The sequence below is a fragment of the Vulpes vulpes genome, chromosome 9 (assembly GCF_048418805.1).
Source record: "Vulpes vulpes isolate BD-2025 chromosome 9, VulVul3, whole genome shotgun sequence".
Lineage (NCBI taxonomy): Eukaryota > Metazoa > Chordata > Mammalia > Carnivora > Canidae > Vulpes > Vulpes vulpes.
In genome coordinates this window covers 85,565,316-85,580,351 of record NC_132788.1, presented here as the reverse complement: position 1 = coordinate 85,580,351, position 15,036 = coordinate 85,565,316, and the positions used below count along the sequence as shown (strand labels likewise).

General features: G+C 41.6%; 1 protein-coding gene across 4 annotated transcripts in view; it reads left to right on the top strand.

Moving 5' to 3' along the window:
- The window catches only part of FLNB (filamin B), a 138,092-nt gene that overhangs the window by 63,785 nt on the left and 59,271 nt on the right, over positions 1–15,036 (top strand). For all 4 annotated transcript variants that reach the window (XM_025985819.2, XM_025985812.2, XM_025985807.2 and 1 more), the window contains exons 5-9: positions 8,467–8,585; positions 9,599–9,676; positions 10,807–10,969; positions 11,578–11,775; positions 14,380–14,517. In XM_025985819.2, the coding sequence (XP_025841604.2) occupies positions 8,467–8,585; positions 9,599–9,676; positions 10,807–10,969; positions 11,578–11,775; positions 14,380–14,517 (696 nt within the window). The remainder of the gene's footprint in view (positions 1–8,466; positions 8,586–9,598; positions 9,677–10,806; positions 10,970–11,577; positions 11,776–14,379; positions 14,518–15,036) is intronic.

Below are 15,036 nucleotides of genomic sequence, written 5' to 3'. Positions count from 1 at the left end.
ATTTGGCGTTTCTTTAGACTCTTTTCATCTAGAATAATTTCTGTGAAAAAAATTTTTTTTCCTTAAAGATTTATTTATTTATTTTTAGAGGAGGTGGGGAGGGGCAGAGGAGAGGATGAGAGAGAGTCTGAAGCAGACTCCACATTGAGCATAGAGCCCGACATGGGGCCCAATCCCGTGACCCTGAGATTATGACCTGAGCCGAAACTGAGAGTCGGATGCTTAACCACCTGCACTACCCAGGTGACACCCCCCCTCCATTTTTTAAAAATAATACTGACTTTCTGAAGAGTTCAGAGCACTTGTAACAGGATATCCTATACACTCATTCCCTTTGAAGGTAGCGCTTCCCTACATGGTGTTAGCTTAGTCTTAAAATGACACAGAACTAGAGCAGTGGTGTTGGGTGTGGTTCTTAATCTTGTAGTCAGGTTCTTCTCAGCTGTCTTTTTAGCATGATTTAGAACAGCAGAGAGGGCCTAATAGATCTGGAACAAAGCCACTTGCCATTTGAGGCTCCTTTTGGCATCGAGGTTGGGTCCATGCAATCATTTGTATGTATAGGGACTGGGGACTTTGTTTCAAGCCCTCTCCGGATGTGCACTCACTCATAAGTTGGCATGTCCATGCTTGCTTTGAAGGTGCCTTCTCTGCGCTATAAACCAATTTTTAAGCAATGATGGCTAGAATAAGGAATCTTTGGTGTTTCAAGGTTATGCTTCCTTAATGGCAAAAAAGCTGCAAACAGCCAAATAAGTCTCTGGTTGACAAAATTGGTCAAGTGGATTCAATCTAATCAGAGCATAAAATGCTTGTTTGCAGTCACCTTATCACTGGCTGTCCAGCTTCCCCATTGTTAATGTGAAACGGTTTCCTTTCACGCTGCTGTTTTCTAGAAAGTGACTATTTGCTACAGTCAGGAATGTGGCTAGTCATTGCCATTTCCTTCATCTGCTTTTTTTTTTTTTTAAAGATTTTATTTTTAAGTAATCTCTACACCCCAAAATGGGGCCTGAACTGAAAACCCCGAGATCAAGAGTCACATATCCTGCTCTTTGTGCCAGCTAGGTGGCCCTCATCTGCTTCTTATTAAGTGTTGTGTCCTTGTGGAGAAAACACACCTTAAAAAATATATATACATGTTATATGTATGTACACATAGATACATTTTTTTTTGTTGTGGTAAAATATGCATAACACAACATTCCCTATTTTAACCATTTTAAAATGGACCATTTAGTGGTATTAAGTACATTCACGTGGCATACAGCCGTCACCACCATCCATCTCCAGAACATTTTTATCTTCCCAAACTGAAACTATAATCCCATTAAACTATAGCTCCCCTCCCCACCCCCAGCCCTTGGCAACCACCTTTCTATTTTCTTTCTATGAATTTGCCTATTCTAGGTACCTCATGTAAGTGGAATCATACAATATTTGTACTTCTGTGTCTGACCAGCTTCACTTAGTATAATGTTTTCAGCATTCATCCATGTTCTGGCATGTGTCAGAATTTTGTTCCTTTTTAAAGCTGAATAATACTTCACCCTATATATATACTACATTTTGCTCATCCATTCTTCCCATCAATGGGTATTTGAATTGCTTCCACCTTTTAGCTCCTGTGAATAATGCTGCTGTGAACATATGAATATGCAAGTATCTGAGTTTCTGTTTTGAATTTTTTGCTAGAAGTGAAATTACTGGGTCATACAATAATTCTGTATCTGTTTCTCTCTCTCTCTCTCTCTCTCTTTGGAGACAGTGAGGTGAGGGGGAATAGTGTGGGGGAAGAAGGGGAGCGGCAGAGGGAGAGAGAGAATCTTAAGCAGGCTCCAAGTCCAGCTTAGAACCGGATGTGGGGCCTGATCTCACGACCCTAAGATCATCATCTAAGCCAAAATCATGAGTTGGATGCTTAACCACCTGAACCATCCAGGCACCTCTTTTTTCTTTTTAAGTAGGAGGACCAAGTGTCATTTTAGGCAACAGGGCCACACGTGAGGCCACATGGGTAAGGGCCTCTTAAGATACTGTCTTTGTCCTGTGATGAACCCAAGAGCAAGGGCAGTTTTCTCTCTCTCTCTTTTGTGGCCACATTGCTTCATTTTTGGCCAACTGAACCAAAGGATAGAGAACATCTCATCCTCTAGTTTTACAAGGGTTGAGAGGTTTCTTTAATTTTATCTTTTGGACGTTGGCCAGAATTCAGTTAGCAGCTGGGTGGCACTTGCAGATCCACTCACTGAGACCCATTCACTGAAAGGATAGAGGGCTGGAGTGAGGTAAACTCACAGCTGCAAGTAGATCTTTGTGGTGGGCTCGCTTGCAGGGCTGGGTATGTTGAAAGCATGCATCCATGAGCTAAGCAGAAACCTTTCCTAAAACCTATGTTCTGTGTGAAGTATTCACTGCAGAGCAAGCCGTAAGCACCCTTCATTGTGAGGAGTTGGGAGAAATAGGACTTCACAGGGTGGGCCCTGGTCTCTCTCTCTCTCCCAACCAACCATGGTGAGCCCAGGTGGACAAGCCCAGCCCAACCAACCTTGGTGAGCCCAGGTTGACAAGCCCAGCCCAACCCTGGATAAGCTGCAGAGTCAATTATTTCTCAGGCTGTTGGAGTCAGGTGGAGGGCGTGTTTGTGAATATTTTAAGTGCATGTTTAAATCTATTTGTTACATGACCTGATCATTGCATAAATTTTAAGCAGAAGGAAAATATGGTACATAAAAATATGGTACATAAAAATTGCCAATCCCATTCCCTCTTTCAAAGTCCAAGGTACTTTTTGCCAGCTTTTTTTCTGTGCTGACATGAGTTCCCAGCTATGTAGTTTCTTCAGTTTGCAATTCTTACTTGGCAATGTGTGAATGTTATCTTATTATATAGGAATCTACCACCAATTCTTCTAATGTTAAATTATTTATTAGAAAAGAAATACAAATACAGAGTACAGTAACAAGTGACCCAGTGTCTTCAGCAGTCTAATGGCAAGGGAAAAACAAGATAGAGAGAAATCTAGAAATTGAGACTTACAAGACTTAGTAACCAGTTGTAATATGGGAACCTTATTGGATCCTATTAAACTGACTTAAAAAGTATGACGCTCATGAGATAGTTGGAAATTTGAACACTGAATTTTTTTTTTGATGTAGATATTCTAGAAATATCTCTTAAAGATACATAGTGAATGTTTGTGGATTAAAGATATGAGGTCCAGGAGCACCTGCGTGGCTCAGTTGGTTGACCGACCAACTCTTGGTTATGGCTCAGGTCATGTTCTCAGGATCATGAGATCAAGCCCTAGGTCAGGCTCCATGCTCAGCAGGGAATCTGCTTGAGATTCTCTCCCTTTTCCCCTGACCCTCTGTGAGGTCTAGGATTTATATCAAAGTAATATAGGAGGAGGGGAGAGGTAGGAGTGAAGATGAAACTGGCTGTGAGTTGTTGCATTGAGGTAATAGGTACTAGGGATTCAGTAGACAGCTCTCTGTGTCTGTATAAATTTGTAATTCTCCATCATAAACTTTGTATTAAAAAGATTTTATTTATTAGAAAGAGCAGAAATGAGAGTGAGAGAGAGAGAGAGCATCAAGTGAGAAATGATACCTTACCCATAAGGAAGAAATAGGATGGCAGATTTCTCTTCAAAAACCATGGAGGCAGACGTGGCACTTTTTCGAGTGCTGAAAGAAAAGAAAAAAAAAAAAAAAGAAAAAAAGAAAGAAAAGAATTGTCAGCTCAGATTCTTGTATCCAGGGATAGTATACTCCCTTTAGGAATGAAGAAAAAAGACATTCTTGGATGAAAAAACTAAAAGAATTTGTGGCCACATTTACCCTAAAAGGATGACTAAAAGAAATTCTCTAGACAGAAGGGGAACAAAGAAAGAAGGAATCTTTCAAGTATAGGGAGAAAGAACATGGTATAAATATATATATATATATATATATATATATATATATATATATATGTGTGTGTGTGTGTGTGTATGTAACAATAGACTTTTCACAAAAAACACAAACTACCAAAACTCAACTAAGATGAAATAGATAACCCAAGTGGCCCTGTAACCATTAAAGAAATCAGTTATAACTTAAAGCTCTTGGAAAAGAAATCTCCAGGCCCAGATGGTTTTACTGGAGAATTTTACCAAACATTTAGAGAAGAATTATTACCAATTCTACACAGTCTCTTCCAGAAAATATGAAGAAGGAACACTTTCCAATTCATTTTATTTTATTTTTAAATTTTTTTCCGGTTCATTTTATGAAGCTATTGTTACTCTAATAACAAAATCAGACAAAGATAATACCAAAAAAGAAAGCTAAAGATCAATATCCCTCGTGAATATAGATATGAAAGTGTAGGGGCACCTGGCTGGCTCAGTCATTAGAGCATGCTACTCTTGATCTCAGGGTTGTAAGTTTGAGCCCCATGTTGGGTGTAGAGATTATTTTAAAATAAAATCTTTAAGGGGTGCCTGGGTAGCTCAGTTGGTTAAGCATCTGCTGTTGGCTCAGGTCATGCTCTCAGGGTCATGGGATCAAGCCCTGCACCAGACTTTGCTCAGTGGGAAGCCTGCTTTTCTTCCCTCTGCAGCTCCCCCTCTTGTTCTCTCTCTCTCTGTCAAATAAATAAATAAAATCTTTTAAAACATTGGTGAAAACAATCTACTGCCTTAACAGGCTAAAGAAGGAAAATCACACGATCACATCCATTGATACAGAAAAGGCATTTGACAAAATTCATCCATATTAAGAACTCAGAAAAAGGGGACTAGAGGAGAACTTCTTCAGTTTGATAAAGGGTACCATCCACAACAAGTTTACCTAACATAATTATTTTTTAAAAATATTTTATTTATTTATTCATGATAGAGAAAGAGAGAGGCAGAGACACAGACAGGGAGAAGCAGGCTCCATGCAGGGAGCCCGATGTGGGACTCGATCCCCGGACTTCAGGATCACATCCTGGGCCGAAGGCAAGTGCTAAACCGCTGAGCCACCCAGGGATTCCCTACCTAACATAATTAATGGTGAAAGACTGGATGTGCCCCCTAAGGTTGGGAATAAGACAAGGATATCCACTCTCACTACCATTTCATTCAACATCACGATGTAAGTTTTAGCAAGTATGGTCAGGCAAGAGAAGAGAATAAAAGATAAACATATTGAAAAGTAAGAAATAAATCTGTCCCTCTTTGCAGATGACTTGATTGTCTGTGTAGGAATTCCTGAAAATCTGCAACAAAAGAAAACAAAAAAGCCCAAAACTCTTCTTAAATAAGTGCATTCAACAAGGTCTCAGGATATAGGATCAGCATGCAAAAATCAGTTGTACTTATGTTAAAATGTATGTCATCTAGGTTTCATACAATGGACATAGGACATTAAAATAAAAAAAATCATACTGTTTAAATATCATACCATTTATAGTCACTCAAAAATTTGAGAAATAGATGTAAATGTAATAAAATATGTTAAGATTTTTATGCTGGAAACTACAAAAAAAAACACACACTAATGAAGAAATCAAAGATCTACATAAATGGAGAGACATACTGTTTTTATGAATTAAAAAAGTCAAAGAGTAAAAATGTCAGTTCTCCCCAAATTGTCATATAGGTTTAACACAATTTGTATCAAAATCCCAGCAAGATTCTTTATAGATACAGAAAAGATTATTATTTAAAGTGTATATGGCAAGACAAAGGAACTATAGTAGGGAAGTGATTGTGAAAAGGAAGAAAAATGTGGGATGAGTCAATGTACTTGATTTCAGGACTTATGAAGGTATAGAAATGAATATACACCACGTGATATTGGTGGAAGGAAAGACACATGGATCAATGGAACAGAATCCAGATCCCAGAAAGAGATTTACATAAATATGCAAACTGATTATTGACATAGGTACAAAAGCAATTCAATGGGGGAAAGAGCCTTTTCTACACATGGTTCCAGAGCAATTGGGCATCCATAGGCCAAGAAAAAAAGAAACTCAGCCTGAGTTTCACACCTTATAGAAAAACTAACTCGGGATCCCTGGGTGGCGCAGCGGTTTGGCGCCTGCCTTTGGCCCAGGGCGCGATCCTGGAGACCTGGGATCGAATCCCACTTCGGGCTCCCGGTGCATGGAGCCTGCTTCTCCCTCTGGCTATGTCTCTGCCTGTGTCTCTGGCTCTGTCTCTCCTTCTATCTCTCAAGAATAAATAAATAAAATCTTTAAAAAAAAATAAAATAAAAAATAAGAAAAACTAACTCAAAGTGAACCATATCTAACTATGAAACTTCCAGATAATCAACAGCAACATAGAAGAGAATCTTTGGGATCTAGGATGAGGCCAGGAGTTGTTAGATTTGACCCCAAAAGCATGATCTGTGAGAGGAAAAATATAATAAGTTGGACTTCACCAAAATTAAGAACGTAAAAAATTTCACGAAACATGGTCTGTGCCTTGGCATGGCACACAAGGATTGGGCTGTGCTGTTGAGGGCTTTCTCACAGTGAAGGCACACTCCTGGATCACCCTGCTCTCCTGCAAGACAAGTGCCCTTAACCTCCACCCTGTAAGCCACCTGGATACCATCTCAAACAGAACTCAAAATGCTGCTGAGACAATGGTTGGATTTTACTCTTAAGAACGTTTTAAAGCAATTTAAAACTTTTCTCAGTTAAGAGGATGAAAAGACAAGCTTAAGACTGGGAGAAAATATTTGAGAGCCACATATCCAACAAAGAACTAGTACCTAGAATATATAAGGAACACTCAAAACTCAGTAGGTAAAAAATATCCAATTAGAAAATAGGCAGTAGGGATCCCTGGGTGGCTCAGCAGTTTGGCGCCTGCATTTGGCCCAGGGCGCGATCCTGGGGTCCCAGAATCAAGTCCCGCGTCAGGCTCCTGGCATGGAGCCTGCTTCTCCCTCTGCCTGTGTCTCTGCCTCTCTCTCTCCCTTTCTCTGTGTCTATCATAAATAAATAAATCTTAAAAAAAAAATAGGCAATACATGTTAACAGACATTTCACTGAAGAGGGTATATAAATGGCAAAGAAGCACATGAAAAGATATTCAGTATCTTTGGCCATATGAGAAATGCAAATTAAAATCACTACATATCTATCAGAATGGCTAAAATAGAAAATAGTGGTAATGCCAGATGCTGGCAAAGGTGCAGAGAAAGCAGATCGAGATCACTCATCCATTGCTGTTGGGGATGTAAAATGGTACAGCTACTCTAGAACACAGTTGGACAGTTTCTTAAAAAGAACTAAATGTGCAGGTACCATACAACCCAGCAATTGCACTCCTTGGCATTTATCCCAGAGGAATGAAATCTTACGTTCCTACATAACCCTGTACACTAATGTTCATAGCAGCTTTATCAGTAATAGACAACTGGAAACCATCCAGATGTCCTTCAGTGGGTGAATGGTTAAACACGTGGTAGTACATTCATATCCTGGAATATGCAATAAAAGAACAAGTATTGATAGAGTCATCAACCTGGTTGGATCTATAGAAGATCATGCTTAGCCATGCAACCTCAAAAGATTGCATAATGTGTGATTTCATTTATAGAACATTCTAGAAATGATAAAATTACAGAGATAGAGAACAGATTAGGGGTTGTTGGGGTAAGAGGAGGGTGGGGCGGGGAGGGAGTGTATATGGTTGTAAGAGGGCAGCAGGAGTGATTTCTGTGGGGATGGAAATGTCCTGGATCTTGACTGTGTCAAGCCCAGGATCCTTGTGATACAATACTAGGGTTTTGTACAATGTAACCATTTGGGGACCTGGATAAAGGGTATTATTTCTTTTACCTGCATGTGACTATCTCAAATTAATTTGTTCAATCATCTCAAAGTAAATAGTTTAATTTAAAAGTATTGATTAAATGCCATTTTTAAACATTTCAAGTAATACAAAATGGCCTTTAATGAAAAATGAGCTGTTTCCCACACCTCATTCCTCCTCCTCCCATGTCCCCTCCCTCAGGGCAAATCCCACTGGTACTTACTAAATCATTTTTCATAGTTGTATAGACTTCTCACTGAACTGCTCTGAATATTTCAGAATCAGATCTCACTTAAATAACAAGGACAGAAGTACTTGGGTGGCTCAGTCCGTTAAGCATCTGACTCTTGATCTCAGCTCAGGTCTTGTGAATTGGAGACTAGTATTGAGCTCCACCCTGGCTATGGAGCCTACTTAAAAAAATAAAATAGAATAGAATAGAAAATATAAATAAAATATAAAATAATAAAATATAATATAAAATAAACAAGGACAAATTCAGGGGTTTTGACCTGTTGGATAATCTTTGTCACAGGCATCCCTGTCTCCCACATGGCAGCTGCAGGGCTGAGTCCCATCTCTCAGTTCCCTAAAGGAAAATGGTGGGTGATGGCTTGTGTCAAGACCCTGCCTTTTGTAATGTGCTTGTGTAAACCTGACAGGAATCGAGCCTACTGGAAACATGGTGAAGCAGCCTGCCAAGTTCACTGTGGACACCATCAGTGCCGGGCAAGGAGATGTGATGGTGTTTGTTGAGGACCCAGAAGGGAACAAAGAGGAGGTAGGTTGGAAGAGTTTGGGGGGCTTGTGACAGGGCTAAGGACTATGTTTCCATTTTCCTCATTAAAGCTCACAACAAGGGGCACCTGGGTGGCTTAGTGGTTGAGCGTCTGCCTTTGGTGGCTTAGTTCATGATCCCAGGTTCCTGGGATCAAGTCCCGCATTGGGGTCCCCCTCCAGGAGCCTGCTTCTGCCTCTGCCTATGACTCTGCTTCTCTGTGTCTCTCATGAATAAATAAATAAAACCTTTAAAATTAAAAAAAAAATCAGCAAATCTCACAATCCTCCAAAAGGATCCTGATGCTTAGAGCAGTCAAAGTAATTGCCCAAAGGCTGTGCCTTGAAATGTAATAGAAATTGATACCCAAGGACACAATGTTTAATAAAATAAGGAATACTTTATTTGGCAAGGGCCTTGTGACCTGACATTGTAGATGCTGATGGTCAGAATAACAATGACAATACTGATAGAATACAGCAACACTACTGAAGCTTTCCTCTCTTCCCAGGCGGGCCATTCTTGGTTCCTCCCTCAGGACCTTTGCCCATGCTGTTCCTTCTACTTATCTTCTTAAGACTCTGTTTTATTTCTAGTACTTAGCACCATCTGAAATTCTAAGTTTACTGGCATATTGTCTGTTTCTCCCACTGGGGCAAGGATTGTGCCTGACTTGTTTTATTTTTGGCACCTGACACTGGGCCTGGCATTTCATAAACTCTTAATAATTACTGAGCCAATAAAGTTTTAAATTACTGGCTTTGTGGTCCCTCTCATCTACCGAGTTCCAGCCCTGGGAAGGTGGAGTTATGACTTGGTTATACATTTGTGCTATATGACTTTGTTTCTCTGACTTTAGGCTGCTTCTTTTCTTGGGCATCCTTCAGGAGTGGTGGGGCAGGAAATAGCCAGGACAGGTTCCTGACCTGGCAGCTTGCTGCAGAGCCTTGGCTGGCATGGCATGCTTTTACTCAAACCCAGCACCTTCTCTAACTATTGCTCATTTTCTGTCCTAGGCACAAGTGACCCCTGACAGCGACAAGAACAAGACATACTCTGTGGAGTATCTGCCCAAGGTCACCGGGTTGCACAAAGTAAGATGAAGTGTCATGGCTGTTGCTTGAACTGCTCTTCTGGGCTTGCTTTGATATGTGTGTAAGAGGGTATCTTAGGAAGCCTGAATTCTACTAAGTTCTTTGGAATTTAAGATTGTTTTTAACTCCACTTGGGTAACAAATGATTGTAGCTACATGCCTGGAGTATAGATGCTAAGCTATGGGTTCTTTGTCTTCCATGCTTCCTTAAGTATTCCCCCTTGGGGTGCTCTGGAGGGTCTGTCTGTATTGAAGCATGAGTGTGGAGGGGGCCAGTTGATATAGTTGAGGACAGTGACCCAGTCATGCACCTGTAGAAATGATGGGGGTCTAGTCCCCCCAGGCCCTTTGTCTCAACATCATTTTGAATTCTGTTTGAATGGGTGTCTAGTTGGCCTATATGACAGGGGCCCGAGGAGTCTGAAAGATCCAGAAAAAGTGTGTTTTTCCTTAAAATAGGGCCTTCAACAGCATGTACAGGTCAGTCCCTGTGTACCATGCCAATATTTCGAGACATGGACCATATTTACTACCTTGACCTTTAGTGAATTCACCTGGAATCATGGCTATTGATTTTTCTTATACTGTTAGGACGTCCTGAATTTGGGGGAAAAAAATCTTGAAGGAAGCATTTATGATGGAATTAATTTATTCAATTCATAGGAAATCCAGCTCTATATTTCTTAAAATTTAAAAGATGAGAACCTACTCAAATTTTAGATGAAAATCAATACTGTATCTCAAATTCATGTATGTGAGAATGATCTTGGTCCTTTGAAAAACATTTTGACTCTAGGTTTGAAATCCTGGAACTGTGCCTTCTTTTCTGGGGGTATGGTGGCCCCTTCTACAGATTCAAGTAGAAGTACTGGTTTGCATCCTGTTATAGACGCTACCCGTATCTGATCTAAAGCATTTTTAGTTCACTAAAGGCATGATGTCCCAGGCCCAGTGTTGGATGGAGCCAGGAGGGAGTCCCACTCAGGCACTTAACCAGGGCTTCTGGTTCCAGCCACCTTTGTGTGTATAGTTAGGAGAATGGAAGAGAAGATTGTCATTGCATATGGCTCAATAAAAGGTCTCACTGGTCAGGGAGAAGTGATTATATCACGTCTGTTTGTCACTCGTAGGTTACAGTCCTCTTTGCAGGACAGCACATCTCCAAGAGCCCATTTGAAGTGAATGTCGACAAGGCACAGGGAGATGCCAGTAAAGTCACTGCAAAAGGCCCAGGCTTGGAAGCTTCCGGGAACATCGCCAATAAACCCACGTACTTTGACATCTACACAGCAGGTATTGTGGATCAGGCTTTCTTCCAGAGCCTGAGATAATCCTCAGGAGACCCAAGGCTTGGGATGCCTCACGTTTTGTCTTTTATGTCAAACGACCACCAACGCCCTTTTTCAAGTGTGTTGGTTATATTTACAGATTTTTCAAAACTAGCTTTTCTTTAAGATCTTACACTCAAATAATCTTCAATTATTTATAATTGAAGCTTGGCTTCAATTGTAAATAATCCATTTCTGAACACATTTCTACCTTGGTTAAAAATTGTTCCAAAGAAACTAAGTTTTAAGAATCATCTACTAGACCAAATTCTACGCCAGGTCCAGGGGTCGGGGAGGAATGACAAGGCTCAATTTAAAAAAAAAAAAAATGTTTTTTATGATACAATTCTTGAAATATCACCTTTCTATTCCATGTAGAAAATTTTAAAAATAGAGAATGGGAGAAAAAGAAAAGTTTATGACCCTCCTCCCCCAAACAGAAAACGGTTTTAGCATCTTGGTATGGACCTTCTGAGTGCCTGTCTTCTTCCATCTGCATTTGCACCTGCACTCATCCGCAGTAAGTGTTCTGAGAAGGTGACCTGGGCTCATTGCGTGCTTGTTGTCTTCTAGGTGCTGGTGTGGGTGACATTGGTGTTGAGGTAGAGGACCCCCAGGGGAAGAACACGGTGGAATTGCTGGTGGAAGACAAAGGAAACCAGGTGTTCCGATGTGTGTACAAACCACTGCAGCCTGGACCTCACGTGGTGAAGGTCTCCTTTGCTGGGGACACCATTCCCAAGAGTCCCTTCGTTGTGCAGGTTGGGGAAGGTGAGTGCTGGGGTGGCCAACTAGATCTGCCTCTGACATTGAGGCTGATGGTGCACACCAGCCAGGAGAATAGTGGGGACCATGCTGGACCCACTCCCGTTCCCTTTCTGCCAGGGTCCCTTTGGTGGGAAGCAGCTTGCTTTGTCCTCAAGAGAGGACTACTGTCTTCCTGTGAGATGTGCAATAACCTCAGTGCTTCACTTGTATGAACTCATTTCATCCTTCCTGGAACACTCATACGGCAGAGTCATTGTACTCACTGAGGGATGCCGGATGGAGGCTGTTCACACCGTTGATGTCCGAGGCCGAGGTTAGCAACTATAGTACTGCCGTGTCCTTCACTGCTTGGCGTTTACTGGCTGCCATGCGCACTTCAGCATGAATGCAGCCAATCATCATGCTGGCCAGCATGTTCCAGGTGATGGCGTTATCCCTAGTTTGCTGGTGGAGACACCAAGGCTTAGACAACATAGTATATCGGTGAACACAGACTAGTCATCAGTAGAAGGAGAACCCAGGTCTCTGTCCACCTGTTAACCATGCTGCTAAACCCCTCCTGCAGCCAGAGCTTGCATTTTCCTCTAATGTTAGACTCCTTTTCCTTCTGACTTGGTGGTTCTTTTTGTTTTGTTCTCCAACTCTGCTGCCTTTTCTAACCAATACTTGCTTTTCCCTGTTCTATCCTCTGCATCTGCATCTGTAGACCTGAGCTTCCTCTCCTGAATCCTGCCTCTGGGTCAGCCTGGACCCCGAAACTGTTGGCTTCCTAACTGAGAGCAGTGGGCCAAAGGCATCTCACTGGGTAAGGGTTGGTTGAATGGAACTTGTGCCAGTTCTCCTTGCTGCCCACACACAGGTCAGCTGAGCCTATGCTGTTTGTGACCTCAGGACATGACAGTAGGGGTTTCACTATTACTTGTCCCACTAGGCCCCAAACCCACTCTCCACTTATGCTGAGACATGTCTAAAACATTTCAAAATGGTGGAGAATCTGGTGGTTTCCTTCAAACTCTTTAGTTACATTTAGTGTTTATATGAACTGAGCAGTTGCCCTTTTAATGTTGGACTATTACCCATGTTCAGAATTTCCATGAGTGTTTGGTTGGTTTTTTTTTTTTTTTTTTTTTAAGGCACATTAAAACCCTCTGAGGGAAGTCCTGTCATCCTGTTGTGACTTATTTCTGGTATGACCAACTTTTCTCCTTTTGACAAAGAAAAGAAAATAAAACCAACATATTCATAAACAAAACTCTCTTTGACATAATGCAAGAAAGAATTTCTAACAGCTTTCCTGTTCTAAAACTGTCCTCTGACTTCCTCTCACTCATGAACTATGCTTTTCATCTCTTGTGTATCCATCCATCACTTATACTATTTAGTATGTATTTGATAGAGTTTTTCTTTTGACGTACTAATTCCTCCACTACTTAACTGATTTTATATTAAAAAGAATCTTCATTTCACTTTAACAATGGAAAACCAATGTCACTTGTGATAAAATGTGGCCATAAACATGTTCATCCATGAACCACCTAAAATTTACTCCTCGAGTGTGGGTCTCTCTCTTCCGAAGCAGTTGTTTGCCAAATAGCCAGCTGAGGACATTGCAGTGAGGAGGGACCAGAGGAGGCATTATTTTCTTTCTATGGAGTAAAGAGTTTTATCCTCTGGAGTTCACAGGATCGCACTCGGGCACACAGAGACCTGTTAAATGTGCAATGTTAGATTTGGAAAGGAAAAGCTACTTAATAAACGACATGATATTTTACCCATTGCTCTCTCATTTCTGTACTTAGAAAGGGTTGCCTGTGTTGGCAAAGAATTCCTAGGGTATGAGAATGCGTGTTTATCAACCTCCTGATGACCCTTATAGAACGGTAGTTTTGTGGACTTCTCATGTAAGAAATTACTAGAAGCTACTTGTATTTAATTTTTAGTCTTCTGACTTTAGGTTTTTAAACTGGATCCAGAAATCAAATGGAGAGGGGTGTTTATTGCTAATTGTTGCATTGATAGCCACCCACATTCTGATTACCTGGTGACAGCACTAAAATGTTTGTCTGCCTTGGCCAAGGTGGGGTTGAGCTGCTTTCTTTCTGAGCTGTCCTCTGGTTTTCATGCGGAAGACGATCACATTTCGACTTTTAGAGATGGCCAATCCAGAGTTTGGAACACAGTCAGATATTTTCAAGTGCTATGTTTTCCAAGTAGACTTGAGAAAGTTCCGTCTTCTCAATTACTGGGCCCTTGAGTGTGGCAATGAGACTTAACTCTCCTTTACCACTGAGAGGATAAATGCCAGGGTTCAGCGGGTTCCAGGAGCACAGCAGATGCAGGCTGTGCTTCTCCTTCTTTCTTTGCCAAAGTAACTCCCCCACACCCACACCCACACCCCAGGCCCTCTGTGGTGTGGCTGGACAAAGTTATGTTGTATCCTTATTTGCTAGCCTGGTGTGCTCCCTGAGCAGGACCCCTGGCCTTGGGCAAGTGCTGCAAACTCTCTGTGCAGAGCAAACATTTTCTTGGCAGGTGGCTCCCAGTTACCTTGGCTTGCTTGACTCTAACGAATGAAAGGTTGAATTGATGTCAAAACTGTGTTTGCAGCCTGTAGTCCAAATGCCTGCCGGGCCAGTGGCCGGGGCCTGCAGCCCAAAGGCGTCCGCATCCGGGAGACTGCAGACTTCAAGGTTGATACCAAAGCTGCTGGAAGCGGGGAGCTCGGTGTCACCGTGAAGGGTCCTAGTAAGTGCTCCTTTGTTTCCTCATCTCAGGGGTGACTTCAGCTGGCTTTGCATCCATGGCATATGGATTTCATCCCACAGCCAGTTTTGATGGATCCCAGAGAGCTGTGTCAAAGAGTCGAGGCTGTCTGGGCTCCATGAGGAAAGAGGCCGTGATCAATTAGTTAACGTCTGCCCTGGGTGCAATGGGAACAGTGGTGGTTTGACAGCCTCCCGTATTAAGGCTTCTGGGAATAGAAGAAGCACTGATGTAATGGAGTTTGGGAAGTGCTATCCTTGGAACGACAACCTGAAGTGACTTATTTTTTATTTGAGGAAACGTAGGCTCTAGAGGAAGGGTCTTGCCCAAGGTCACACAGCTTGTAAGCATCTGAGCTGGAATTCAAGCAGTCTCGAAAGCCAGTAATTTTCCCACTACAGGTTACATTTTATAGACTATGAAATTATGCCAAGTACCTAATTACTATGATCAGTGCTTATAGAAGGAAAATAAAATTCCCTAAGATTACGTTTTCTTTGT